The 27,983-nt window shown below is 39.9% G+C and overlaps 1 protein-coding gene and 1 long non-coding RNA gene across 2 annotated transcripts; both read left to right on the forward strand.

Annotated features, from left to right (window-relative positions):
• Positions 1-2,481: 2,481 nt before the first annotated feature.
• LOC144528011 (uncharacterized) lies at positions 2,482-16,506 on the forward strand. Its single transcript, XR_013502866.1, has 4 exons — positions 2,482-2,691; positions 2,785-2,844; positions 3,996-4,226; positions 16,031-16,506. It is a non-coding gene; the product is annotated as an uncharacterized LOC144528011 (long non-coding RNA).
• A 3-nt stretch (positions 16,507-16,509) lies between these two features.
• On the forward strand, positions 16,510-27,861 carry LOC144528010 (uncharacterized). The gene is made up of 2 exons (XM_078266406.1): positions 16,510-17,688; positions 23,687-27,861. The coding sequence occupies exons 1-2, from the start codon at positions 17,338-17,340 to the stop codon at positions 27,320-27,322; spliced, it is 3,987 nt and encodes a 1,328-aa protein (XP_078122532.1). The 5' UTR covers positions 16,510-17,337; the 3' UTR covers positions 27,323-27,861.
• Positions 27,862-27,983: the final 122 nt, after the last annotated feature.

Consider the following 27,983-nt stretch of genomic DNA (forward strand, 5'->3'; position numbering starts at 1 on the left):
CCCAGCTTGAAACCCACAGATGTCGTTCTGATAGGATGTGGTGGCTCAAAGACAATACCATTAGGTTTGTGTGACCTGGAATTGGAAGTCTGTGGTTGTAAGGTCATCATGCCTATGCTAGTGGTTAAGGGGCAGAGTGACAACCTGATCATTGGGAGCAACCTGTTGAGATATCTGGTCCATAACCTGAAGCTGGAAAGGGGTTTCCTGGAATACCGGTCCACCACACCCAGTAGCGAATCTGACCAGCGGAAACAGTTGTTGAGTTTGATGGCTGGAGTCAAGTGTCTGACGTCCCTGACAAGTTTGGCACTGTCAAAATAAAGAGGGCTATCACCCTAGAGCCTATGACTGAGCACTTGGTCTGGGGCAAGCTGCAGCGAGTTAGTGGCGTGACAGCAGGCAGCACAGTTATGATGGAGCCTACAAGCGCAAGAGCAAGGCCAAGATCAGTCATAGTCGGAAGAACTGTGGCATTGCTGAGTGGTGATGGGTGGCTGCCGCTAAAAGTGATAAACCCCTCTGCCAAGTCCGTCACTCTTAAACGGAACGCTAAGCTGGCCGACGTGTATCAATGTGTGGGGCTGGACAGTTTCAGCAGTCCCATAGTGGCCAGCAAATCTAAACTTAGCATGCAGCAAACTGTACAGCTGCCGACAGCCAGCTCCGTCTGTTGCCATGAGGAACAGAGCCTAACTACAGAGGTCTCCAGTCTACCTGACCATCCTTTGCCGAAGATACCAAGTGGTCAGACTGATCCACTCCATTCAGTGTTGCATGAAATGGAATTGTCTGACATAAACATAGACTCCTGTGAAGCGTCATCGGCTGGCAAAGAGAGACTAGTCAATCTCATAGCTGAGTATCAGTCCATCTTCTCCAGGGGCAAGTTGGATTGTGGCAGGGCTACAGGTTGTCTCCACCGGATTCGACTCGATGAAAAACCCTTTCGGTTGCCGTGCCGACGCATGCCACCCACTCACTATGAAAAGCTCAAGCAAGTTTTGGATGAGATGGAGGAGAGGGAAATCATTAGGAAGTCCAGCAGCGAGTATGCTTCACCCTTAGTGCTCGTCTGATAAAAGAAATTATCATGGAGAAATGTATTGCCACTGTTCTTTTAATTTAAAGTTCATTCACATGCATGACACATCTGCGGAGAGACGGTGACCAAATGTCTTTCACTGACATTTTAATGTGTTACTCAGAAGATAATTGCATTCTTTGAATGATTGAACTTCTCATCAAGGAGCTGATGGCTAAACTAGGCTGTAAAATAGTATTTGCAGTTGAATCAAGCATGGGAGTAAAATAGAAATGAGATGAGTGTTAGTTTGGAATGGAAGTTAATCTGACACTATTTCTTTTAAGAAATGTCAGGTTAACTTTCTCTGTAAAACAACCTAAATGACCAAATCAAGTCATTGCGCTTTATTGACATGTTAGTTATATGGACATGTGGAAAATATGGTTGAAAATTCACAGTGCATGAATACATTTATTCTATACATTGGCTATGCATTGCCCCCCAAAATGTATGCAATCTTTACATCTTCAAAACACTGAAAGGAGGGACTGATGACTTTAAACCCAGTATTTTTTAACCTTAGGTCATGTTTGTATTCAGCTTATGGTTAACCCATAGACTGTAATAATAATAAAAATACCGTAGTAATAATAATAATAATAATAATAATAATATACAGTCTATGGTTTACCTGTGTATATAGAATGGGAGTAGTTAAAACAAATGTGGGGTGACCTCAAGCTCACCCAGTAAGAGCATTTGCCCCATGTTAGCAAAGTCCTGCAGCAGCATAGGGTTAGAATCCAACCTGCTGCCCTTTGCTGTGTGTCATCCCCCATCTCTCTCCTCCTTTCATGTCTATCCACTTTCAAATAAAGAGAAAAGCCCCAAATAATAATCTTAAATTTTTTTGTTGTTGTTTTGTTTCTTGGAAGTTTGCCCCACAACTCCACTTATTTCAATAAGCAGTCCCAAAAACAAAAAGTCAGATTCAGCCCAATTTTACACGTCCCACAATGTCCCAGATTCTCTTTTATTCATGCATAGTGCACCTGTTTTAGGAATTCTAATGAATAATTTGATAACCAAGACTGTTAATATTATTATATTATATTAATATTAGCCAAATGTTTGATGGAATATGTTTCAGTAATGCAATCTTCTACCATATTTACACATGCTATAAGTTGAAGAAATAATGCCTCCAGGAAAGCAAAACGTTGCACATCCTTTCTGTGTGTATGAATATTTAATACATGTTAAATATGGAGCCACTGCCTGTTCATATGTGATTATTCAATGCTTAAGAACATCAGGAGAGCTGAGGGAAACCTACCAAGCCAAACGTAGACGTCATACCACCCTTATCAGCTGAGACCAGTCTCATAGAGCAAGATGTTTCACCACCCAAATATCACCTACCATCCAGTCATACACAACTTACTGGGTGTCACATCTATCTGACACTCAGTCAACGAACAGGTGGAGGGAAGAGATATACTATGTTTTGAAGATAATAGTGCAAGCCTGCCTCATCCCCACAGATGTCTTAGAGTTTAACACCTAAGCAGACAAGCGCAGCATTCAAATGACTTCTAGGACTTTAAGCCTAATATGATTTACTTTGTGTTTTTGTACACAACTCGAGACAAAAGGAAGATGAGGTAAGAACACAATAATACGACTAATATAAATCTGAAATGGTTCAATACATTGAGTTTTCCTCTTTTTTTCTGCTAATTTTATATCATTCCTAGCCTGATCTCATGGCCAGTTCTGAATTTGTAATATGGATACATATCAATCAACAGACCATGGTAAGTTTATTTTATTCCTCAAAATGATTTTGTTTGCTTCTCAGCAAATAACCATAAATGTATTCTTATACCATGCATTATTACATTGTAAACATGCTGTTCAATTTTCTGCCACTGTGTTTAAATATACTGCAAGTATTGTTCTGCAAAACATGTTGCCTTTGGGTGATGCATCAGCTTTTGCATGTTTGAAAGATTAGGTCTTAGCCTTTTGTATGTATTTTTAAGCAAAAAACCTACCGTTAAAAACAGAAAGAACACAGTTAAGGGAAGACACCACAGGTGAATACGATAAAATATTTGAATTAACAGATATCACCATGAAACTTCCCCAGTTGATTGACAAATATTATTTTGTAGTACAAGTTTTCTGAAATTCTATGTTTAAATATGCAAATGATGCATTATCTTACTAAATAGGCTATGCGCTAATTTATATACATCCAGAACAGAAATGTGAATGTTGGATAAAGCCGGGCTTGTTTCATGTTGTTGATATATTAGAGTCAAAGTTTTTACAGAGGGAAATTTGGATCTCTTTTTATCACTCCATAAATCAGAAAGTAGGCTACTGTCAACAGCCATAAAAAAATCTATCAACAAATTAACAAACTTCTCTGTAAAATCCTTCAAAATACAGAAAGGAATTAAACGAAATGAAGCAAAGTTTGGTGCTATGTAGGTGCTACTTAAGTTGAGATTTCTGGCTCAGTGTCTGACAAAAAAATGTCTTTTAAATTCAGCATTGTGAAATTCCCTACATTCTGCAAGACACTACATGTGTGTGGGGTAAAACACTCAACTTCCTTAGTTGATTACTGACATTAAGACTATTATTTTTTTGTATTACAAGTTTTCTGAAATCTTTTGCAAATATATGCAAATGATGCATTATCTAATGGCAACTTTTAACGAATGTAGGAGAAGTCTACAGACGGAAATAGACAAAGTGTAGTAAAATAAACACCTAAATGCATATTTTGGATATAGGTTTTCCACTAATCTGAAAGATTACATATTATGGAAGCAAAACAGCCCAAAACCTCAAAATTGAGTTTTTTCCTTCCACTAATGTCAAATTACTACTAATCATGGCACACATTTCTGCTTGTTAAATTCTCTAATAAATAACCACCTAATTCATTATGTAGTGGAAACCTTCCTGGAGGAGTTCAGGGAGCAGATCATTGCTGGGGTTAGATCAACCCGAGCCATCATAGAAGCCTGGAACTCACAGCAGCTGACAACCATCTCTGAAGCTCTGACGCCAGAAGAACAAATCAGGGTGCTGTTTCATGTTGTGGAACAAGGAACACCACAATTCAAAGTTAGCTTCTACCAGATACTTTCACAGGAGGAACCCAAGCTTATAGCTGATTTAGGTAAGACAAACCTGTAACAAATGGTACAGGGGATACATTTATATGTTGTAAAGATCAGCATACATAAAATTAAATGTGTTAAGATATAACAAATAGAGGTTGAGGGAGGGGTGGATGGTAGGTGAGAGTGATCAATGCAATTTTCCTCCACTCGCTACATCTCTCAGTACGCAATGAGTCAAACAGCCAAGGTGCGTATGGAGATACATGGTGTGCAGAGACAGAGAAAGGGGAGTGGGAGAGAGCGAAAGACTCAAAAAGGGAAAGATGAGAGAACTGAGAAGAGGTCAGCTAGGACAGAGCTGCAGCGAGTAAAGATAGTGTGGGTTGGGGTGAGTTGTGAGTGGACAGAGGGCGGGGGTTAGAGAAGAACACAAAGTAGTGATCAGAAACATGAGGTGGGATAAGAGTGAGGTCTGCAGTTTGAGCAGTGTCAGATGAAGACAAGGTCCAGCTGGTTGTCAACACTGTGAATCAGAATAGAAAGGGATAAGAGAGATTTTTTTTTTAAAGATGCAGAGAAAGAAGAAATAAAAACATATCTGACTGTATGTTGAATAATAGTGAAGAGCAGTCATCTGGCCAGTGTCAGAGGAGTGTGTCTATTTTCTCAAGGAACTGGCCAAGGGGGCTTGGTGGACAATAAATGACATGTTGTTGTACTTGCTTTTCTTTATGTAAAATGTTGTCACTACCTTGTAAAAAAATGTATGGTTAACACTTTTTTAACCATCACTAATAAATAGTAACTTAAGTTAGCAGCTACTGAAACAATGAAACTGTTTAAACAACATAAATTATAGCATTACTAATAATTAGTTAATATTAATTACCAAATTAATATTAACTAATTATTAGTAATGCTATAATTTATGCTGTTTTAACAGTTTATTGTTGCACACATAGCATTTTATACATTATATTAAGTATTTGTTAATGATTACCAAATGATTTGTAAACTGTCAATAAACTTTATTTGGATGGCTATTATGAAGTTGCAACTGATGATTAAAATACCTTGTTAATGGTTAATACTTTGTAAAGCATCTATACACATTATTCAGATAAATATCAGTGCACAAAAATCACTTTTATAGAACACCAAAAAAAGATTAAATGGGGCCAAATTAATGTTACTTGAGGCTTTAAAAACGACTAATTAATCATTGACTAATTACTTAATTACTATAAACATTAGTTGCAACTTTATAGCCATCCAAATTAAGTTTATAGATGGTTTACAAAACAATTATCCACTGACAAAGTGATAACTATCTAAATTTATAAACGTATTTTAAATTACAATAAACTAATGATAAAATAAATTATAACTGATTAGTACACATTTTAGATCATAATGTCATTGTTTAACAGTAAATAACTATTAACTAAAGTTTAATTAACTTTAAATATATCATTTATTAATTATTATAGTGTTACCGGGATAGTCTTTTCTTGCCACTCATTCGCCATTAACCAAATACGTTTGAACAATTTATTAGCGTATAAGATGTTGCTTGTAGTTCTTCCATTTTCTGACTGGGTTTTTGGAAAATCCGCCTTAGCACCAGGGCATGACAGATCCCCTTATGACCTTACGGCAATGAAGAAGAGGAAGTAAGAAACAGAATGGGAGGTCAACGAGATCTCCTGTGCGATTGTAGACCTTCCAGAAGCTTTGTAATCCAGCCTGGAACTACAGTGTCTTTGGACAATAAATCCATAATTATGAATTCTTAAATAATGTTATATAATGATAAATATCTCTGCATCGCTTCGAAGTAGCGTCATCCCGATTGTTTAGCATGAATGCTTACAGCTGGGCTTTTCCAAAGAAGTCATCTGCCAATCAGCTAATACATAACCCTAACCTGATACAAGCAGTACCTTGTATGTAGAGTGATTGTATTGCAAGCAGACCATTCAGGCAGCCCTGGCACTGTAAATGAGTGTGATTTGGGCTCTGGATATCTAATAACAGACAGGAAATGTATTGGCGATGGCACAACTGTCATGATTTACTAGGGCGGAACCCAGAAGCAGACCAGGACAAGGTGAGTAGAATAAAGGTGAGTATTTATTTAATGATTCGAATGTGAAAGCAGGAGAATCCAGGTGACGGAGCAGGCAGTGGAGGTGAGTAGGTGGGAGGGAATGAGCAGATCCAACGTTGTTTCTGATGAAACTGATGACCAAGCAGAAGCAGAGGTGGAGTGAATATCTCGGGAGAGTAACTGCAGACAGAGGAAACGAAGGTAGGTTAACAGCAGGCAAATATAACTGAGCAGCAAAACTAACTTTTAGCAAACTGAGGCTGATACACAGGCACAACATACTTTTCATGGCTAACAATCCGGCAGGGAATGGATGTCAGGTCAGAGCTTATGATGTGAAGAGGTGATGATCAGGACCAGGTGTGCAGATATCTGATTAGATGCAGATGTGGGTAGTTGAGATTTCCCGCCTTGCTTCGTCGCCAGGCAACCAGACAGGGTGCTAACCCTCCCAGTCCACAAGATACTGGAAACCCCGACCCTGCCGTCTGGAATCCATGATACGGTGCACCGTGTAGACAGGACCATCCGAGGAGGAGGATGACGAGGAGGAGGGGGCAAGAGAGGACTGAGGCAGGAGACATGAAAGGCGGGATGGACTCTGAGCGTCTTGGGCAATTTGAGTCGAACCACAGCAGGATTAATGGCCTTCTCCACCACAAACGGACCAATGAACTTGAATGAGTTGAACAAGGAAGATCCCGGGTAGCCAACCAGACTATCTCCGACAGCTGGGACACGGCAACGATTAGCCTGGAGCTGATACCGGTCAGAAACTCTAAGGAGGGCCTTTCTGGCCCAATGCCAGGTCCGGTGGCAATGGCGTATGTGAGCTTGGACAGAGGGAACCGAGAGATCCGTTTCCTGAGATGGAAACAAGGGGTGCTGGTTGCCGTAAAGGAAGGGAGACATCCCAGTGGCAGATGTAGGGAGAGTATTATGGGCGTACTCAACCATGGCAAGAGGTGGGATTGGAGGAGACAAGGCAGCGAAGCGTGGACTCCATTTTCTGGTTGGCTCTCTCAGCCTGACCATTAGATTGGGGGTGAAATCCAGACGTGAGGCTGACCGTTGCTCCAATGGCCAAACAAAAGGATTTCCAGACAGCTGAGGTAAACTGAGGACCATGGTTGGAAACTATGTCACCGGGCAGACCGTGGACCCTAAAAACTTCCCTAACAAGGATATCGGCCGTCTCAGTGGCAGAGGGAAGTTTGGAGATGGGCACAAAGTAGGCGAACTTGCTGAATCTGTCCACAATAGTCAGAATAACAGTGTTCCCCTCAGAAGGGGGCAACCCAGTGACAAAGTCCAGGGCCAGATGTGACCATGGTCACCGGGGAATGGATAGGGGATGAAGCAGTCCAGAGCTGGGCCGATTGGTACCCTTATTCTGCGCACAAACTGGACAGGCAGCAACAACACTCCGGGTATCTTCTCCCATGGCAGGCCACCAAAACCGTCTGCGTAGTAACGCACGCCAGGGTGACAAGCTTGTTGGTGTGGGCCCACTGGAGAACAGCAGAACCGGCAGACTCTGGCACAAACAACTGACCGGGTGGACCATTACCGGGACCAGGCTGAGTCCGAAGGGCCGCCATAACCTCCTCCTCAATCCTCCAAGTAACAGATCCAACGACGATGTCCCGGGAAAGAATCGTCTCTGTCTTGACCCCACTCCCCTCCGTGAACATCCGGGACAGAGCGTCAGCCTTGCCATTCTTAGAGCCAGGTCGGAAGGTAAGAGAAAAATTTAAATGTCCAAAAAAAACATAGCCCACCTGGCTTGACGGGAGTTGAGACGTCTAGCAGACTGCACGTAAGCAAGATTCTTGTGGTCAGTACAGACAATAAACGGCTTCTCCGCCCCCTCCAGCCAGTGGCGCCACTCCTCCAAGGTAAGTTTAACAGCGAGAAGTTCCCGGTTTCCCACATCGTAATTCCTCTCCGCAGGCGAAAGACGACGAGAAGGCACATGGATGGAGCTTACTGTCAGAGGGAGCTTTGCTGGGAAAAGATGGCGCCAACCCCCACATCAGACGCGTCCACTTCCATGACAAACTGACGGGAAGTGTCAGGTTGAGAGAGAATAGGAACGTTAGTGAACCGGCTCTTCAATTCCAAGAATGCTCGGTCCGCCTCAGGATTCCAACAGAAGGCTCTGGTGCTAGAAGTCAAGGCAGTTAATGGAGCGGCCACACGGCTGTAATCACGGATGAATCTTCGATAGAAATTTGCAAACCCCAGGAACCTCTGGAGCTGCAATCTCGTACTGCCATCTTTGGCTGGGGCCAATCAAGAACCGCCGTAACCTTCTCTTGGTCCATCTTAATCTCGCCCTTGGAGATGATGTATCCGAGGAAGGATGGTGTGTGGGCGTGAAAGTCACACTTCTCTGCTTTCAAAAACAGGTGGTTCTCCAATAATCGCTGCAGGACCTGCTTGACATGCTGGATGTGGCTAGACAGATCCTTAGAAAAAATGAGAATGTCATCCAGGTAAACAAACTTTTAAAATAACCGATTATATCTCTCAGAACGTCATTAACTATACTCTGGAACACAGCAGGCGCATTGGTCAGTCCAAACGGCATCACTTGGTAGTCGAAATGTCCCATAGGTGTATTGAACCCAGTCAACCACTCGTCCCCCTCTCTGATACGGACCAGATAATAAGCATTGCGTAAATCAAGCTTAGTGAACACAGTAGCACCCTGTAGGGAGTTGAAAGCAGAGTTCATCAAGGGCAGGGGTACTTGTTCTTAACGTGATATCATTCAAACCCCGATAATCAATACAAGGCCGAAGAGAGCCATCCTTTTTACTCACAAAAAAGAATCCTGCTCCCAGGTGTGATGAGGGATGAATGAGACTGGCAGCTAGAGACTCCTTTATGTAGGTCTCCATGGCTTCGCGTTCAGGTCATCGAGATACTGTATAAGCGTCCTTTGGGATAGGCAGCTCCAGGGATCAGATTTATAGCACAGTCATGGTCGGTGAAGAGGAAGTGACAGAGCCTTTTGCTTGCTGAACACTTCACCCAAATCGTGATAGGTTTCAGGAACCAGGGACAAATCTGGGGAGGTAGAATCAATGACCTGACTGGGAACAGAATGAGAACAGGCAGTCTTAAGGCAGTTAGCATGACATTCCATACTCCAACTAGTTACCTTGCCAGTCACCCAATCGAACGTGGGATTATATTCCCTCAGCCAGGGGTATCCAAGAACCAGGGGGCACGGGGAGATGGCAGAATGAAGAAGGAGATGAGCTCCAAATGATTTCCTGACAGCAGCATTTTAACAGGTTCAGTCCTCATAGTGATGAGTGCCAGAAGTCTGCCGTTCAGAGTGGTAGCTTCAATGGCTTCCGGTAACCGCTCCTTGGAAAGCCACCAAGTCGGCATCCATAAAACTGTCATCAGCCCCTGAATTGACTAAAGCGTTTATCTCCAAAGTTTGACTATTGTTCATGAGGGTAGCAGGAAAACTGGGTCTGACAGGGTTATTGGGAGACTGAAACTGGCTCGCTAAAAGTCCTCCCAAACTTAGCGAGCCAGGCAGTTTAACGGGCGCTGGGGACAAGCGGAGATTTAATGCCCCGGGTTACCGCAGTAGAGTCAGCTGTTGGTCTCACGTCTACGTTGGTGCTCCTCCTTGGTTAACCCGTGTCGCCCCACCTGCATGGGTTCTGGATCTGAAGGCAGAAACTCTCCTTTAATCTCGTTGGTGAAGAATGATCAGCTTGTTCTGGTCTATTCCCAGACTTGGATGGTAACAGAGTAGATGACTGGTTGGAAGACTCCCATCGCTTCTCCCTCCTTCTCTCTCAACATCTGTTATCCACCCGAATAGATAACGCTACCAAACTGTCCAACTAGGCTCAGGATAAGAAATCAGTTCATCTTTAAGTTGCTCCGTCAACCCCTGATAAAAATCGGACTGGATGGTCAAAAAGCTTCCTCATCTCTGCCGTGAACTCCTGGTATCACGCCATACAGGTGTCCTGTCGTTCCCATAGGGCTGAAGCCCACTCCAGAGCCCTTCCACGCAGCAGTTCAATTACAAAGGCTATCCTGGCCTTGTCTGTGGCGTAAGAGTTGGGCTGCAATTCAAAAACTAATCCACACTGCATGAGAAATGAACGGTATTCAGAAGTGGCAGGCATGGGGGTGAAACAGGTGGTGGAATCTCAGCTGGTATTCTGAGCTGAGCCTGGATACTTGTCAGACTGGCAGAAAAGTTCCGAACATAAGACACTATCTCCTGTAGCGCCGTGCTGTGTTGTCCCAACATATTCCCTTGTTGGGATGGTCGAAATGGCATGGCGAACAGAGTCCAGGTCCGCTGGGTTCATCTTTGGCCGGATCGTTCTGTCACGATTTACTAGGGCGAAACCCAGAAGCAGACCAGGACAAGGTGAGTAGAATAAAGGTGAGTATTTATTTAATGATTCGAATGTGGAAGCAGGAGAATCCAGGTGACGGAGCAGGCAGTGGAGGTGAGTAGGTGGGGGGGAATGAGCAGATTCAACGTTGTTTCTGATGAAACTGACGACCAAGCAGAGGTGGAGTAAATATCCCGGGAGAGTAACTGCAGACAGAGGACACAAAGGTAAGTTAACAGCAGGCAAATATAACTGAGCAGCAAAACTAACTTTTAGCAAACTGAGGCTGATACGCAGGCACAACATACTTTTCATGGCTAACGATCCGGCAGGGAATGGATGTCAGGTCAGAGCTTATGAAGTGAAGCGGTGATGATCAGGACCAGGTGTGCAGATATCTAATTAGATGCAGGTGTGGGTAGTTGAGATCTCCCGCCTTGCTTCGTCGCCAGGCAACCAGACAGGGTGCGTTCAGGAAACACAGGCAAAACAGACTCCAAGACAGAATATAGGCAACTCAGGCAGAAAACAGACTCAGGAAGCGGGATTCATGACAACAACCAAATGTTTGGATAAAAGGGTATGGACTTTTCGGGGAAAACAACTCTGGAAATTTAAGATGTTTTTACATTCACAGATTTTTATTAGAAAATGCAATTTTTTGTATAAAACAAATGCTAGTGAAGTGCATTTCAGGCATGGCACAATAATGTAGGTTTTGTTAAAATCTGGAGCTGGATGCTTGACTGTTCTGTTGACTCAGACTGCTTCTGTGCGCTTGTGAATCTTTTCCTCTTGGATTTCTCATGCGCTCTCGGATTTCTTGTGTTACAACCCTGTCAAAGTCCCCCAACCAATATAATGCCAGGTGTAGTGTTGACTAATGAAATGATCCCTGCCACGTTAAGGGGTCTTACTTGGAGGCGGCTACTCTGTAACCGGGTGCTTTATTGCTTTATTATAACGCGACAGCAAATCCCACGACAGCATTTCGCTAGAAAGCAACAGCATTTTGTCACAACACAACAGCATTTCACCACAAGACAACAGCATTAGTAAGACTGAAACAGAGGTAGGTACATATTGGACACTGATCCTTGTCCTCGCCCTGTCTGTAATTTACAAATGGGTCAGTATACTTTTTGATAGTTTGTTTCAGCAAATTCCTTTTTTGTTTTTTTCCATTGATGGCATTACGAGAGGATGTTACAGAATAGCCATTCTACACCCTTGGCTTTTATTTTGAAATATTTTACTTCCGCGTCACCTCACCCTCCTCTCGTAATGTCATTCTTAAAACAGAGAAAAGAAAAAAGGAATTTGCTAAAAACCCAAATCAGACCGTTTTTTGAGTTTGGTTTTCTCGTTTTTCATTTTTTAAATCAGAAAACAAAAATGGAAATATGGCTCTGCATTTTCATTTACTCGTCATTGAATTGAAACGAAAAAACAAACAAATCGTTTCTTGGTTCAAATGAAAAAAACAAACTATCAAAACGTACACGGACCCATTTGTAAATTACAGACAGTGCAACCAATCTGGACGAGGAACAGTATCCATTGTAAATGTCCAATATGTCCTGTCTTACTAATGTGTTGTGTCGAAATGCTGTGTCTTGTGGCAAAATGATGTCGTCTTGTGGCGAAATGATGTCGTCTTGTGGCGAAATGCTGTTGTGTTGTGGCGAAATGCTGTCGTGTTGTGGCAATTTGCTGCCGCGTTGTGGCATTTGCTCCCCGCTTTGTGGGATTTGCTGTCGTGTTGTGAGATTTTCTGCTGTGGTTTGCACTTTAGGGCCACCATAACAAATACTAGTTAATACAAACCATTTACTGTAGGCTCAACTATTCACAACACAGCTATTCACCTGTATTGGAATACTGATATTAAATCATGTGGAAGGGCAATCACGCGCCAAATTGTAGACCTTATACCTGTCTGTAGCATAGTATATGTTAGGTGGCGTACTTCAATAGTGGATATTTTAAAATGTCCTCAGGCTCACTGACTTCAATTTAAACAAACACATAAACCACCAAGTCATTAAAATTAACTTTACAAATTAGTCTCGAAATCTCAAGGACACCACTCAAGTTTAAAGAAATTTGAAAACGAGCCGGATGGCCCAAGTGGTCTGTTTGTCTAGGGCAGGTTCTAGCCTGCTTCATCAGGGTGGGCTGGTAATAAAAATAGGTGGGCGGTTGGGCGGTTAGTAGTACAGATGTTAGAGAAGTGCTTAAGTAGCCCAATGGTTGCTATCTCCACCCCCCCTGAAATGGCAAAAACATTTGGCCTAATCACAGCTGGCCTGGCAACCTTAAGGTATAAGTTATGGGGGGTCTTGAGCATTAAACACTTAATTTCCCTTAATTTACTTAATTGTTAAGCACCTAGTTTTACCCTTTTCTGCGTCAATTTATGGTGGAAATGTATTTATGTAAAGGAAAACACAGGTGACAATTGAAAATATAAAAACATAATGGAATATAATACAGTAAGGTTTTCCGGCATTCTTTATTGCTTTCAAATATTTATTCTCCTGTATATCAACTTTTCTCATTTAATGTACATGTAGGCATAATTTACTCTTCCCTCCTCTTTTGCATCTTTTTTTGGGGAAGTAACCGTTTAAATGTGCCTGTGGCACCTGTTCCCCTCATGATACATGATACATAATTAATTTAAATTAATAAACCCTTGGTCTGTATCTCAGATGTGTTTCAGCAAGCACCCCTTTTTCCCCCTGATCTAAATATGTGCATTTAAAGATGTTTGGAAATCAAAAACTGGATAACAATAGCTTTAAAACCATGTCAGTGGTAGAGTTGGGCCGATTTCAGGTTTTACCGGTCCAGTCAGATGTAGAGGCTATACCGGTTGAATTTTATGCTAATCGGTTGAACTGGCATTTGTCACTATGTCACCTTCTGGCAAATTAAAAAGAAGCTTTATTTATGTGAAGGAAATAGAAGTGACAATTCAAAGTATAAAATATATTGGAATATAAGGCAGTAAGGGGGCTTTTACGATCAGGACCTGGGCCCGAATCCTAAAGTTGACCCCAAAGTCCTGCTCGTTTGATAAGTATGAACACATCCATGCCCAAGTCCACTTGAAAATGTGGTCATTACAGTTCATTTGTTCTCCCATACGGTTTGCATCAGTTGTAAAAACCAACTGTACCAAAAACACGGAAGTTGACTCCAACTATCTAGGGACGTCCCGGAACATGTATGCCCAAATAGGCTGTTTCACATAAATTTTAAGAGCCATAGCAAAACAACATGCAACAACAACAAGTTCAGTTGAATAGCATTAATCATTCATTTTGCACCACATTTGTAATGAATCAAATCTGTTGTTCCAGTATTAGTAAAATTGATCTTCAGCCATTTGATAATCATACTATTATTTAATTCCATACTATTCTGTAAAAAAAATATTGCAGCATTTTTCCGACTCTATTTCAAAAGCAACTTCTCTGATTGGTCAAAAACTTTCAAAAGCATCATGGGAAAGCTAAAACTGCTTTAGCATCACAGCTAACGACAATAAAATGACCGAAAATGAATAAAATATGGACAAAAGACTGTCAATATTGGATCTAAGAGTATGGATTTATTGGACAAAGTCCTCTGAAAGAAATACAAGTTCCAGGAAAAAAAGCGCAGAATTTGGACCGGTCTTTTACACTTCTCTGTGTAGGCCTACTGAATGCACTCACGAGAGCTTGCGCGTCGCACCCTGGTCGCACCAAGGGGGTAAGCCTCTCCTCAAAGTGCACAGTTCCTATGGCGCCATTTTGATGCTAACAAGCACTCACTCGCCGTTAGCATTCCATTGACTACCATTCATTTTGACGTCACTTTGACAGCGTATAACTTTACATCTGAAGGGTTTAAAGACATTATTGTTTGTATTGTTTATTTCTAAAGAAACACGACAATGTATAAAAGGCTCCATTACCTTGTATCTCAATACAAGGTAATGGAAGACTCTTGGCAAAGCTACCATACGTTATGGCTCCGTAGCAGACGTTTTAGTAAAAATAGGCTAATGTTTGTGTCATAACCACGAGACTTACTATACGGTAATTCCTCTACTATGCGACAGCATAGTAGAGGAATTACCGTATAGTGCAGGAGAAGCTCGCAGGCAGTTTCGACTTACATTAGCTGTTTAAGTTTAATTACTAATGTTAACTAGCATTTTAGTTAGCAATAATTAGCCTGTGTCTATGTTATCTCCTTACATATATCTGTGCTCTCCGTCTCTGCTAGATTGGGAATGATTGAGATTTCTCTTGGCAAAGCTACCAGAAGACTTACAACTTTCAGACAGGTTGCTCATGTCACATTTACGTCGAGTTTTTTTGTGATTGTTGCGGGCAAAAATCCTTGATTATGCGGCACGTTTTCTTAACAAATGCGATGGAATATCCAGGATATTTATGCAATTTTATGCGATGAAATTGAGGGAACTTGCTTAAATTGCGGGAACTTGCAAAAACTGCGGTTTCATCATGGCTTCATTGCGGGGTTTGCAGCTTGTCGATGATGTTCACGTCACGTAATTACGTCATTTCATAACGTTCCCATGGCAACAGGGGAAAATAGCTGCTCTTGTGTGAAGTAAACACAACATTTTTCAACTTTCTGCTAAGATATATGTGACTTTTTTGCAACGAAAATGTGGGGATTATGAAATCATGCAAGCCCTGCATATTTTGCATCAGCAATTTATGCATAATCGCGTTTTTCTGGAGGGACTGAATATCCTTCACTGGTCTCCGTCCAGAGCAACAGGATCTATGTGTATATACTGTCTATGGGTCACACCCACCGTGCTGTGTGCTTGAAAAACACAGAGGGGTTGGGCGCAACTAAGTCTCACACAGAGGCGGGTGGGTTGTGTGTAAAAAAAAAATTTCTTTGTTTGTTAATTACATTGAATCGAGAAAGCCAACCACTTATTATCTTTTATAACAGTTAATATTTTACATTCATCATCATGATAATATTTTTGGGGGATAAACTGGCCAGTTTTGATTATTTTATTTATATATAAAGATATGTTGATTATCCCCCTGTAAATTACGCCTATGAGAGGGTTAGGTGGGTATTTATAGTAATGGCAGAAGAGGCACGGTTGAGGAGTAGCCCTTTTCATGAAATTCTGCCAGGTAACTTCAACTAAAGAGGGTAAACATGCTGGAAATGTGTTTTTTTTTTTTCAAATTGGCTCTGTACTTCTTTCACTATCTCATTTGTGGTCACAATGGATTTTTCTTGCCTGGTTTAACACAATATGAACGTTGCAATGTGGAGTGACAAGTGATATTCTGTACATTTTCTTGACCAACAGAGCAAAGACAACAGAACAGCAGGATGACCCAAACAGAACAGAAGTGGACCATGGAAAACAGCAAGCAAGACAAACAAATTAAAGTCAACATAAGGGAGACTATTAAAAGACAAAGACAATTGACATGTCAAGTAATGGGGGACATTGAACAACTTTGGGAAAGAACACAAAGAGAGAGAAATGAAATTGATTATCTGAAGACAAATACAGAGCAGAAACAGGAGGACATTAATAGACTCACAGCTGAAAAACATGCGCAGTGCTTATTAATAAAAAGACTGAGATCACAGATAGAAAATGTAATTGAGACACTCGAGGAGAATAAAAATGAAGCTGCTGAAGAAAAAATGCAACTTCTGAAAATGCGGACTGAAATATACCAAGAGAGGGAAACTCTGGAAAGAAGACGTAATGAGCTCATCAATGAGCGACACAAGATGGAAATGACAAAATCACAAGAAAGTAAGGAACCCAAAGAACCCATGGACCAAATAAAGAGAAAGCAGGAGATAACGGAAAGGCTGAAGGCTGACAGTCTGTTGAGTCTAATTAACAAAAATAAGAAAATAGTATTTGAAGCAAAGCAGGCAAAGGAACAAATGGAGAAAAACATGGCAGACATAAATCAAGAGATACAGAGAAATAAAAAAGACATTGCACAACATAGAGATCAAATTGAGCACATCAAACATATTATGAATGTAAATATTCAAAGAGCTGTTAAAATGCAGAAAGCTGCTGCCCCAGTGATGGAAAGCATAGAAATGCAGAAAGAAGATAAAGACACATTTGACACTGTTAAGATCAAACTCAGTAGAATCCAGGAAGAGATGGAGAAACTTTGGGATGTGCTAGAAGACAGTGAACAACAAATGGAAATGACTGTGAGAGGGAAGCAGGAGCTAAAGACAAAAAGAGGCCGAGTGGAAAATATTAGCTCTGACTCTCAAAATCAAAGAGAAAACACAGATGTAAGCATGAAGACAACAGAGTGGGAAACAGAGGTGAATGCTGATATGCAGAGGGAAAAACAAAACATTGAGAAAAAGTTAGCCGAGGTCCAATCTGAAAGAGATGAGATTCAAAAAATTAAAACTAAAATACAGAGTGAGAGAAAAAACATAGAGAGAGACAGGCAGTTAGCTAAAGCAGAAATTAATTCACTAAAGTGTGTGAGGGAAAGTACTGAAAGGCAAATACAGGAGCTGGATGACAAGTTACAAAGAACAAAGAAAGAGATAAGAGAGATGGAAATAATGAACACTGAGATTGAACTAAAGAAAAAGGATCTAGTAAAAATGATAAGAATGAGCAAGAGAAAAAAGGAAGAGATCAGCAAGATGACGGAAGAGACTGGCCATTCTAAACCAGATGTGAAGGAAAGACAAGGCAAGACTGAGGAACAGAGGTCAGAGCAGAGGCTGGAGGTGAACATGGAGGACAGATTTGATAAGCAGAAGCTAAAACTTCAACAGGTACAACATGAAGAAACCCTGTTTGAGAAAGACAACGTGGACTCAAACACTAAGAATAAAGTGAACACTGACATGAGAGTGATGCAAGCAGAAGAAATCCGAAAGATGGACAACACCAGGGAGGAGATGCTCAAAGCCCAAACGAATATGGATCAGAACAATGAAGAGGTCAAAAAGTACATGGTAAGTAAATATTTTTTCTCATTTTCTTATCTTTTTAATCTTGGACAAGTAATTACACATTTAAGCTAGTCGTAGCAGCAAAGCACAGTTGTATTTAATATAATTAACAATGGTGTAGGAGCCAAAAAAACTGTTTTTGTTTCTATTTAAAGAACAATAGTTATTATTTTAAGACTTCCCATATTTTGGTTATAGTTCTGATCCACTGATTTTGATTGACAGCTAGGCCACGATTGGCCACCATAGTAATTGTGGGTATAATTCATAAAGGGAAGTTGGAAACATGGGTGGAGGGTTTTTTGGAAGTCCTAGTTTTAGTTGAGACTAAACACAGTTTTGTTATCTAGTCATCCTGTTTCATCTTATTTGATATAATTTAAGAAACCATCAGTATTGTTTATTTTCCCTGATTCACACACATGCAACATTAGCCTACAACATTTTGGTAGGATCATAAAGATTTATTTCTATAGGTAGGATATGTGTTTAATTATTATTTTCAAACAATGACCGCATGCCTGGATCAACAACAAAGGAACAAAGGTGCGTTAAAACCGCTCTTCTATTGCTGGGGCAGTGGCTATCATTTTGAAACGGAATAGCCACTACAATACACTTTTTTTTTTAGCTGTGTCAGTTCCAGGTTCCAAATTTCGTAATTTCGTTGGCTGGTCACATCCTGACACATTCATAATAAACCACTCATTCATTCACAGTTGATATTTGACTCAGCAGAAGAATAAAAATCAACATGATTAAACATTCCACTGCAGTGGTAATTCCACTGATTGCACTGCAATCAGTGACGTATCCATTGATACACTTTTTTTCCTAAATTGTAGTCGACTAATATTTTGTCACCACTAGAGTTGGGTCAGTTTCCGGTTTCACCGGTCCAGTGTACAAGGCTAAATCGATTTGATTTCATGCTAACCGGCTGAACCTGCATTTTTCACTATGACACCTTCTGGCAAATAAAAAAGTAGCCTACTTTAGCAACCAGTGCCAACGCAGTCAAGGTGCTAAATCTAACTTATATTTCAAGCAGTGAGTTGCAGTTTTTTTTAAATCAAATAGCTTTTCAGTAGCTTAGCTCTTTTATTTATTAGGTAACGTTAGTGCAGTAGCGTCCACACAACTACTTTTGTCACATTGCTTTAGCTTAGGTTGCTACATTTATTTGGGGGCTAATGTTAGTTTCAGTGTATAGCATAATTTCATGTGGAGTAATGTTACCTTGTAGCTCTCTACACTTTCCAAGTAACTTCAGCTTGCCTAATACTGGTAATAAGCAATATGTCAACGTGATTAACAAAGTTACGTTTGTTTATGAACAAACTAACGGAGCCGCTAGTGTCTGACAGCACTTCACTGCTGAGCGTTGGGAGAGGGAACGGCGCATGTTCTGTTTGTTAGAAAGTTTTTTGGGGTGAGAAGAATTATCTTGGGCAGAGTAAGTCTCAAAGAAAACTAAAACTGCAGCGCTGTTATGGAAACATTTTGGATTATAAGCCGATAAGAGAAATGAGCTGAAAAAGACGAGGCAAAGTGAAAACACCTAACCAAAGCGGTTGTTCAACCTTACTGCAGGTAAAAAGTCATGGCTTAGAGGTGCATTACCGCCGCTATGTGGTCTGGAGTCGCTACACTCATTGTGGGCTCTCTCATCAGTCTCACTTGGGAGTGGTTGAGACAAGTTTGTTATACCAATTCGTTCTGATTTTTTGCTTGATATCAAACGGTTTGGAAATGTTTACACCAGCCCAAGCCCAGTCACAGTTTTGTCTTCAAGGGTAACTTTGTATTTTTTTTTTGGTCCAATATTAAGCAAGATGGTAGGGGTGAAAACAATCTACAATATAAGTTATTGGGCAATTGGACACCTTCAATTTACGCCCACTATAGATTATTACCACTATAGATGTCTGACAACATTATGGAAAGGTTTCCTACAGAGGTCAACCTGTTTTAAAGAATAAGAGTACATCAAAACATCCCCAGATTCGCTATCACCAAATAAACAAAATACATTTTATAAAAAATTAAAAAAACAGTAATTTTATAATTGTAAAATACACTTAATTCAAAGTCGACAAAAATAAAACTAATAAAAGCCGTCGTGGTTCGTCTTGTTGTTCCAACAATCACCACTCTGGTTTGGTTGAAATACAGTAAACCCCTAATTCACCCATTTACATGTGGAAATAAGCTGGCTCTAGATACGCTAAAACTGTTTATCTAAATGGAGTCTGGTGGGTTTGGCAGTACGATTCCAAGGAGGTTTCATGTAAAACAAAAAGTATCTTACTCTTTAACAAAAAGTTCTATCTCTGTAGGGATCCTTTCCATAATATTGCCAGACACTTATACAGACACCAAACACTTATACACTTATACAGACACAATACTCTGAGCATGTCAGTGGCAAAACAAGCACTTTTTGTGGATGTAAATTAAAGGTGCACAATTGCCCGATAAATTACATTGTAGCTTGTTTCGCGGCTGTCCCGCTTAATACTGGACCAGTTTCAAAGATTTAGTTACTTACACAAGTGACTAATGGCTTTGTGTGTACAAAACATGGGAAACTAGGTTTTAGGTTGGAAAAAAACTGCACATACGTTCTTCACAATAAAACTTAAACATCCAAGTTATGTGCCAATAAGTAAAACACATTTTTGACTGGAGGGGGCTTTAAAGCTACATTGTGTAAGAATTTCTCCCATATAGGGGTGAAATTGTATATGACAACCAACTGAATATTACTTTCTAGCCCCCCCCATTCTGAGCGTATTCTAACTCCTAAGACGGTGGCCGTATTATTCCAAGAAGTACGACTTCGTCCGTGAATGTTCCTTCCAGTGTAATAATAGTTTTACGTTATTTTGGTACCATTTCATTGCTAACATCAGCTATCAGGTTCCCAAACATATGCAAGCTAATGTTAGTAAAGTATCAGTGCTATTGTTATTCTGTATATTGTACGAGATTAATAGTGTAAGGCAATGTTTACAGCGTAGGAGAGAAGCAACACATTGTTTTTTTTATATATTTCTCTGACCAGTATGAACAATCATGTCAATGAAACCGAAATTAGCTCTTAGTATCTCCATCGTTTACACGCAGCTGTTCTAGCTGTAGCTTGTCTGTGTTACAACTGCACATGACGTGAGCTGCCAGGGAAATCACGACACATATGATTATGTTTATGTTACAAGGTAGACAATCCTTTTTTATCATTGTTGAGAGGAAAAGTATCCTAGACGTCGTTCTAGCGTTGTGCACAACCATGGCACAGTTAGCCAAGCAAGTAGCAACTATAAAACTTTGAATTTACAGAAATAGGAAGAATTACTTGTCGAGAAGAAAGCAGGCAACTTCGGTGTCCATTTTAAAATCCTTGCTCTTTATGAGCTCTTTCCATCTTGGAAAAGCCACTCCAATATTAACTTTGGTCTTATTGTTTTGCCTGTCACGTTGTCGTTTTAATTCTCTTTTTAACTTCTTTGGCGACTCCGTCACATGTCCTCAAGAATAGGCACAATCCTCCATTTTCAACAGGTTTTCAAATCTACCGTTAGTCGCAAGTAATCTTCTCCCCCTCCCTCCCTGGCATTCGTCACAGTCAGTGCCACTGAGTGAAAAGCGCGAATGTCTCTCTTTGGCTAATGTATTTTGAAGATGGAGGCGCAACATGGCGGCCGTCATTCAAGCGACTTGTTCATATGTATTCTGAATGATTATAAATGGCAGATTCTATGCATACGAGAATACTTTGATTAGTTGGTGGAAGTAATTACACATGAATGAGCACATATTTGTGAAAGAACAAAGGGTTTTTTGCTAAGAATCAACTCAAATTACACAATGGAGCTTTAAAGTTACAGGTGCTGGTCATATAATTAGAATATCATGAAAAAGTTGATTTATTTCAGTAATGAATAAAATAAGTGAAATTTGTAATTATATTCATTCATCACACACAGATATATATTTCAAATGTTCATTTCTTTTAATTGTGATGATTATAACTAATGAAAATCCCAAATTCAGTATCTCCAAAAATTTGAATATTACTTAAGACCAATACAAAAAAGGATTTTTAGAAATGTTGGCCAACTGAAAAGTATGAACATGAAAAGTATGAGCATGTGCAGCGCTCAATACTTAGTTGGGGCTCCTTTTGCCCGAATTACTGCAGCAATGCGGCGTGGCATGGAGTCGATCAGTCTGTGGCACTGCTCAGGTGTTATGAGAGCCCAGGTTGCTCTGATAGTGGCCTTCAGCTCTTCTGCATTGTTGGGTCTGGCACATCGCATCATCCTCTTCACAATACCCCATAGATTTTCTATAGGGTTAAAGTCAGGCGAGTTTGCTGGCCAATTAAGAACAGGGATACCATGGTCCTTAAACCAGGTACTGGTAGCTTTGGCACTGTGTGCAGGTGCCAAGTCCTGTTGGAAAATGAAATCTGCATCTCCATAAAGTTGGTCAGCAGCAAGAAGCATAAAGTGCTCTAAAACTTCCTGGTAGACGGCTACGTTGACCCTGGACCTCAGAAAACACAGTGGACCAACACCAGCAGATGACATGGCACCCCAAACCATCACTGACTGTGGAAACTTTACACTGGACTTCAAGCAACGTGGATTCTGTGCCTCTTCTCTCTTCCTCCAGACTCTGGGACCTTGATTTCCAGAGGAAATGCAAAATTTACTTTCATCAGAGAACATAACTTTGGACCACTCAGCAGCAGTCCAGTCCTTTTTGTCTTTAGCCCAGGCGAGACGCTTCTGTCTTGTTCAAGAGTGGCTTGACACAAGGAATGCGACAGCTGAAACCCATGTCTTGCTTACGTCTGTGCGTGGTGGTTCTTGAAGCACTGACTCCAGCTGCAGTCCACTCTTTGTGAATCTCCCCCACATTTTTGAATGGGCTTTGTTTCACAATCCTCTCCAGGGTGCGGTTATCCCTATTGCTTGTACACTTTTTTCTACCACATCTTTTCCTTCCCTTCGCCTCTCTATTAATGTGCTTGGACACAGAGCTCTGTGAACAGCCAGCCTCTTTAGCAATGACCTTTTGTGTCTTGCCCTCCTTGTGCAAGGTGTCAATGGTCGTCTTTTGGACAGCTGTCAAGTCAGCAGTCTTCCCCATGATTGTGTAGCCTACAGAACTAGACTGAGAGACCATTTAAAGGCCTTTGCAGGTGTTTTGAGTTAATCAGCTGATTAGAGTGGCACCAGGTGTCTTCAATATTGAACCTTGTCACAATATTCAAATTTTCTGAATTTGGGGTTTTCATCAGTTGTCAGTTATAATCATCAAAATTAAAAGAAATAAACACTTGAAATATATCAGTCTATGTGGAATGAATGTATACATTATACAAGTTTCACTTTTTGAATGGAATTACTGAAATAAATCAACTTTTTCATGATATTCTAATGATATGACCAGCACCTGTATGTGCATCTGTCAAAGCATTTTAGGATTGTGTGTAGAGCTCAGCTTTTCAAGTTGAAAGTAATGCAGTAATTTAGTTCTAAGGTTAAATAAACTTTGACTACAGTAAGCATATGTCAATCAGGGATAATCCCCACACAATGAGCATTTGGTTTCAAAATAATGTGAAAAGGATTTTGAGCACAGCCAGCTTAAAAGTAGCTCTCAAAATTGTTTAAATTCATTACATCATGCATCTGAACTAGATATTCACATATAAGTCTCTTTTTGACTTCTTATGTGTTATTTGTAAATTTTAATACTAAAAAAATAAGATTCTGAAAGATCCCTAACCACAACCATGAGGCCTCCAGGACATTAGAGAAACATGTTAAGTTGCCTTTCCATAATTTTTATTTAAGGAAGTACTCTACTATTATTATAACCAATGATGAAAAAGAATGTCACAAAATTGAGACAAGGGGAGTTATTTGGATTGTTGACCTAACTTTTACTAACTAATTACAATTACTTATTATATTTTTTGGTGAAGGATAAGATGACTTCCATGAAAACTCAGGTCAGCAAATGGATAATGACTGAATCTGCAATCAAAAAGATTTTTTTAGGAAAAACGTCTAAACTTCAAGAACCATGGAAAGAAACTGACCAAGACCCTCTCGAAGATCAAATATTTGAAATTCAGACCACAGACAAACAGACAGACAAAGAAGGAGTAAGAGATGAAAGTACAAATGAGTCCATGTCTTTGCAACAATCTATAACATTAGAAGACCAGCATCAAAGGGAAAAAATAAAAGATCAGGAGCATATGCATTTAGAGCATAAACAAAGAGAAGAACTCAATGTTTTTGCAGTGGACATGAAGGAAGAGCACAATGTTTTCCTACAGATGCAGACAGAAATTCATAAAGAAACATCAATGGATGATGATCAGACAGAATTAGTGATTAATGTAAGAGAAGTGGAAGAAGTGGAAAAGCAGATGTCCAAACTCAAGGAGAGAGAGGAGAAGATATGGGAGCAAATAAAGTATGCTATGGGGAACATGGAGGAAATAAATCAAGAGATTAAAAGGCTCATTATGGAAATAAATGACCTACAGAGCCAGAAACTAGAGACTGAAAAAGGGTTACAAATTACAGTCTGGGAAAGCACCAATGTTTTTAAACATGAAGTAATTAAATATGAAGTGAAAATACTAAACCAGGAGATTGGAAATAAGGTGAAACAAGACAGTCTTAATGATGTTCAGAAGCAAAAACAAGGTCAGGAGTCAGGAGATAATATACAGACACATACTGAGGAGATAGATGGAGGTTCTGATAAAATGGACACAGGAAGTGCTCATATACAAAGACTCAGGGCAGAGATTTATAGAACACAAGAAATTATAAAAATAGTAAACCTACAACTTGAAAACCAGGCTGAAGAAATGAATATCAACAAGGATCATAAGGATAAAGACAGTGAAACTGAAGGATTGCTACAAGACATGAAACAATTCCAAGAGCTTTTGAAACTGGTAACAACTGAAATGAGGAAACGTGAAATGCATCTGAAAGAAGAAATGAGCAACATGAAATTAATGAGAACTGCAGCGAAAAAGCAGAGACGACAACTGGATCAGAGGTTAGATAAATCTTTGAGAGAGAGAGATGAATTCGATATTTTAAAAATAAAAATGCAGAGACAAACTGAAGTGAATGAGCAGACGTTTGGCAAATTGGCAAAAGTTAAGAGCACTGCTCAGAAAATTGCTGCTAAAACTAGACAGAAAAGTAAAGACATAGAGGTTATTTTGAAGGAGGCCGAAGAAAAACGGAGACAGTTGGAGGACCTGAACTATAAGATTCATGATACAAAACAAGAACTGGAAAACATCCATCCTTTAAGAAAGAAAACTGACAGAGCGGAAACAGATACAGAACAGGACATGACAAAGACAAAGAACAGAATGGGCAAAGAAATGGAGGAAATGGAAAATGAAATTGTAAGACTGAAATCAGAAAAGGAGACACTGGAAAAGAATATAAAACTGACAATTGACAGTTTGGATCAGAAAAACTGTGAAACTGAACAACTTAAAAAGGCCTTAAGTGAGCAAGTAAAACAAAAGATTGAAAGAGAAGAGATTGATATTCTGAAACAACAGATTCTAGTCGAGAGGGAGAATGTGGGAATAGAAAGACAAAAAGCTGAGGCAGAAATACATGAGATGAACCATTTAAGAGAGAGAATAGAAAGACAGAAACAGGAGCTTGATAACAAAGTGCAAATGACCAAAAGACATATAAGAGAAATGGAGCTGCTGAAGTCAGAGCTGGAAATAAAGAAAAAAGAAAGTGAACAGATATTTAGAAAAAGCAGGCGAAAAAAGGAGGAATGTGAAATAAAGATGAATGACATACAAAGAGAAAAGGAGGTACTGAGGAGAGAGACTAAAAAGAGAAGAAGAGAATTGGACCAAAGACTGGAAGAAACCTTGAGAGAGAGGGATGAGTCAGACATGTTGAGGATAAAACTGCAACGGCAGGAGGAGGAGCTGGCTGAGGAAAAGCAGAGAATTAAAGACCAGACTACTCTTCTCCAAGTAAACAGAGAACATGAAAAAAACAGCCTGGAACAGCAAGAGGTGAAAAGCATCAAGGAGAAAGTTGAAATAATACACCAAAGCTCAAAATTCACAGATTCCATTATTGACCTTCAAAACTGGAGACAAAAGATGTATATACACTTGGAAATAATTAGGAGGGAAATGGGAATTCTGGAAAATGTAAATGTTCATTTAGGGAAACAAAAAGAAGGGCTCAAAGCATTAAAAGCTCAAAACAGCACTGTAAGAGGCAACATGAGCCGCATAAAATATCAGCTAAAGACGGACTTTGAAAAAATGACAATAAAAGCAAAAGCAGAGATGGATGAAATGGTTCACATACGAGACGATATCCAAAAACAAAAACAGGAGCTTGAAATCAAACTAGAATATGTTAAAAGAGAAAGAAGAGAGATGCAAGTGTTGAAGACTGAGTTGGAGATCAGCAAAAGAGAAAATCAACAGCTGATCAGAAAAGGCATTCGCAAAGAGCAGGAAGGTAAAAAGATGTGGGCTGAGGTCAAAGGAGAAAAAGACGTCCTCAAGAGGGAGACACAAAAGAGAAAGAAAGAGCTCGACCAGCGACTTGAGAGAATTAACAGAGAGAGGGATGAACTGGAGATCATGAAATTGAAGATGCAAAGAAAAAATGACAGGAGCAAAGATGTAATGAAAGAGTCCAGGATGGCAATAGTCACAAACATTCCAGATCCAATTCAATTGAGAAACAAACATGAATTTAAATATGTCAAAATGAAAGATGATACCCATGAAGAAATTCAAGAGATAGAAGAAATCGAACAACAAGAAGAAGACAATGTCATGCTGCATTTTAAACAGATTGAGAAGGCAAAAGGAGAAGAACTGGAACCAAATAAAGAAAAAAGTGCAAAGAACATCGTCTTAAAAGTAGAAGGTATAAAAAGAATGTCTGATGTGGTCAATGAAAAGAGAGGCAGTGAGATGATGAGTAAAGAGAAACTGGACTTGGAGCTGATGAGGTCTGACATCCTGAAACAAAGTGACATATTAGAACAAGTGATACAAGATATAAAAGAGGAAAAAGACAAACTGGAAATCACAAAGACTGAGCTACAACAGAAGAAAGAACATGCAGACAGTCAGTTTGATGAGATCAACAGAGAGAAAATCAACATTAAAGATATGACCCTTCAGCTTCAGACAGAAAGAGATAAACTTGACAATGTCATGGACATGATTACCTTAAAACAAGAAGAACAACAACTCAAGGAAGAAGAGTTCAAAAGACAAACACAAGAACTGGAAACCACTAAGAACAGAGTACTGGTAGAAAGAAATGAACTGGAACTTTTGAGGAAGGATCTCAACAGGAAGAAAGAAGAGATTGAAGCTGCCATGAACACCATCAGTGGAGAGAGAGAACAACTCAATCAGATGAAGTGTAGTACTGACATGGACAGACGAATGCTCGAGAATGAAAAGGACAGAATGGAAGGAGAAAGGTCTGAGCTGACAATAAGAGAACATCAACTCTTGAATGAAATGAAATCAATAGAACAAATGAGGGAAAAAACTGAAACAGCTGAATGAAAGGATGAGTGAAGACGTGATAAACAAAATCATGAGACTGGAACAAAACAATGAAGACTTACTGAAACAGTTGAGTGTTTTGGAGAAAAAGCATGAGGCTCTGGATAAACTGAAGGAAAATATGTCATCTTACACTGAGATATTAGAGAGAGAAAAAGAAGGGTTGAAGAGTATGTTGTCAGAAATTGTCATGCAAAGACAAGAAATGGCCAATAGACTGAAACAAGAGGCTGAGTTGGAAAAAGACACATCTTATAGAATTAAAGGCAGGGCAAGACAGAGAGGATCTGGATAGAGAGACTGAGATGATGAACAAAGAGAAACTGGACTTGGAGCTGCTGAGGTCTGACATCCTGAAACAAAGTGACATATTAGAACAAGTGATACAAGATATAAAAGAGGAAAAAGACAAACTGGAAATCACAAAGACTGAGCTACAACAGAAGAAAGAACATGCAGACAGTCAGTTTGATGAGATCAACAGAGAGAAAATCAACATTAAAGATCTGACCCTTCAGCTTCAGACAGAAAGAGATAAACTTGACAATGTCATGGACATGATTACCTTAAAACAAGAAGAACAACAACTCAAGGAAGAAGAGTTCAAAAGACAAACGCAACAACTGGAAACCACTAAGAACAGTGTACTGGTAGAAAGAAA

Source organism: Sander vitreus, chromosome 13, assembly GCF_031162955.1.
Source record: "Sander vitreus isolate 19-12246 chromosome 13, sanVit1, whole genome shotgun sequence".
Taxonomy (NCBI): Eukaryota; Metazoa; Chordata; class Actinopteri; order Perciformes; family Percidae; genus Sander; species Sander vitreus.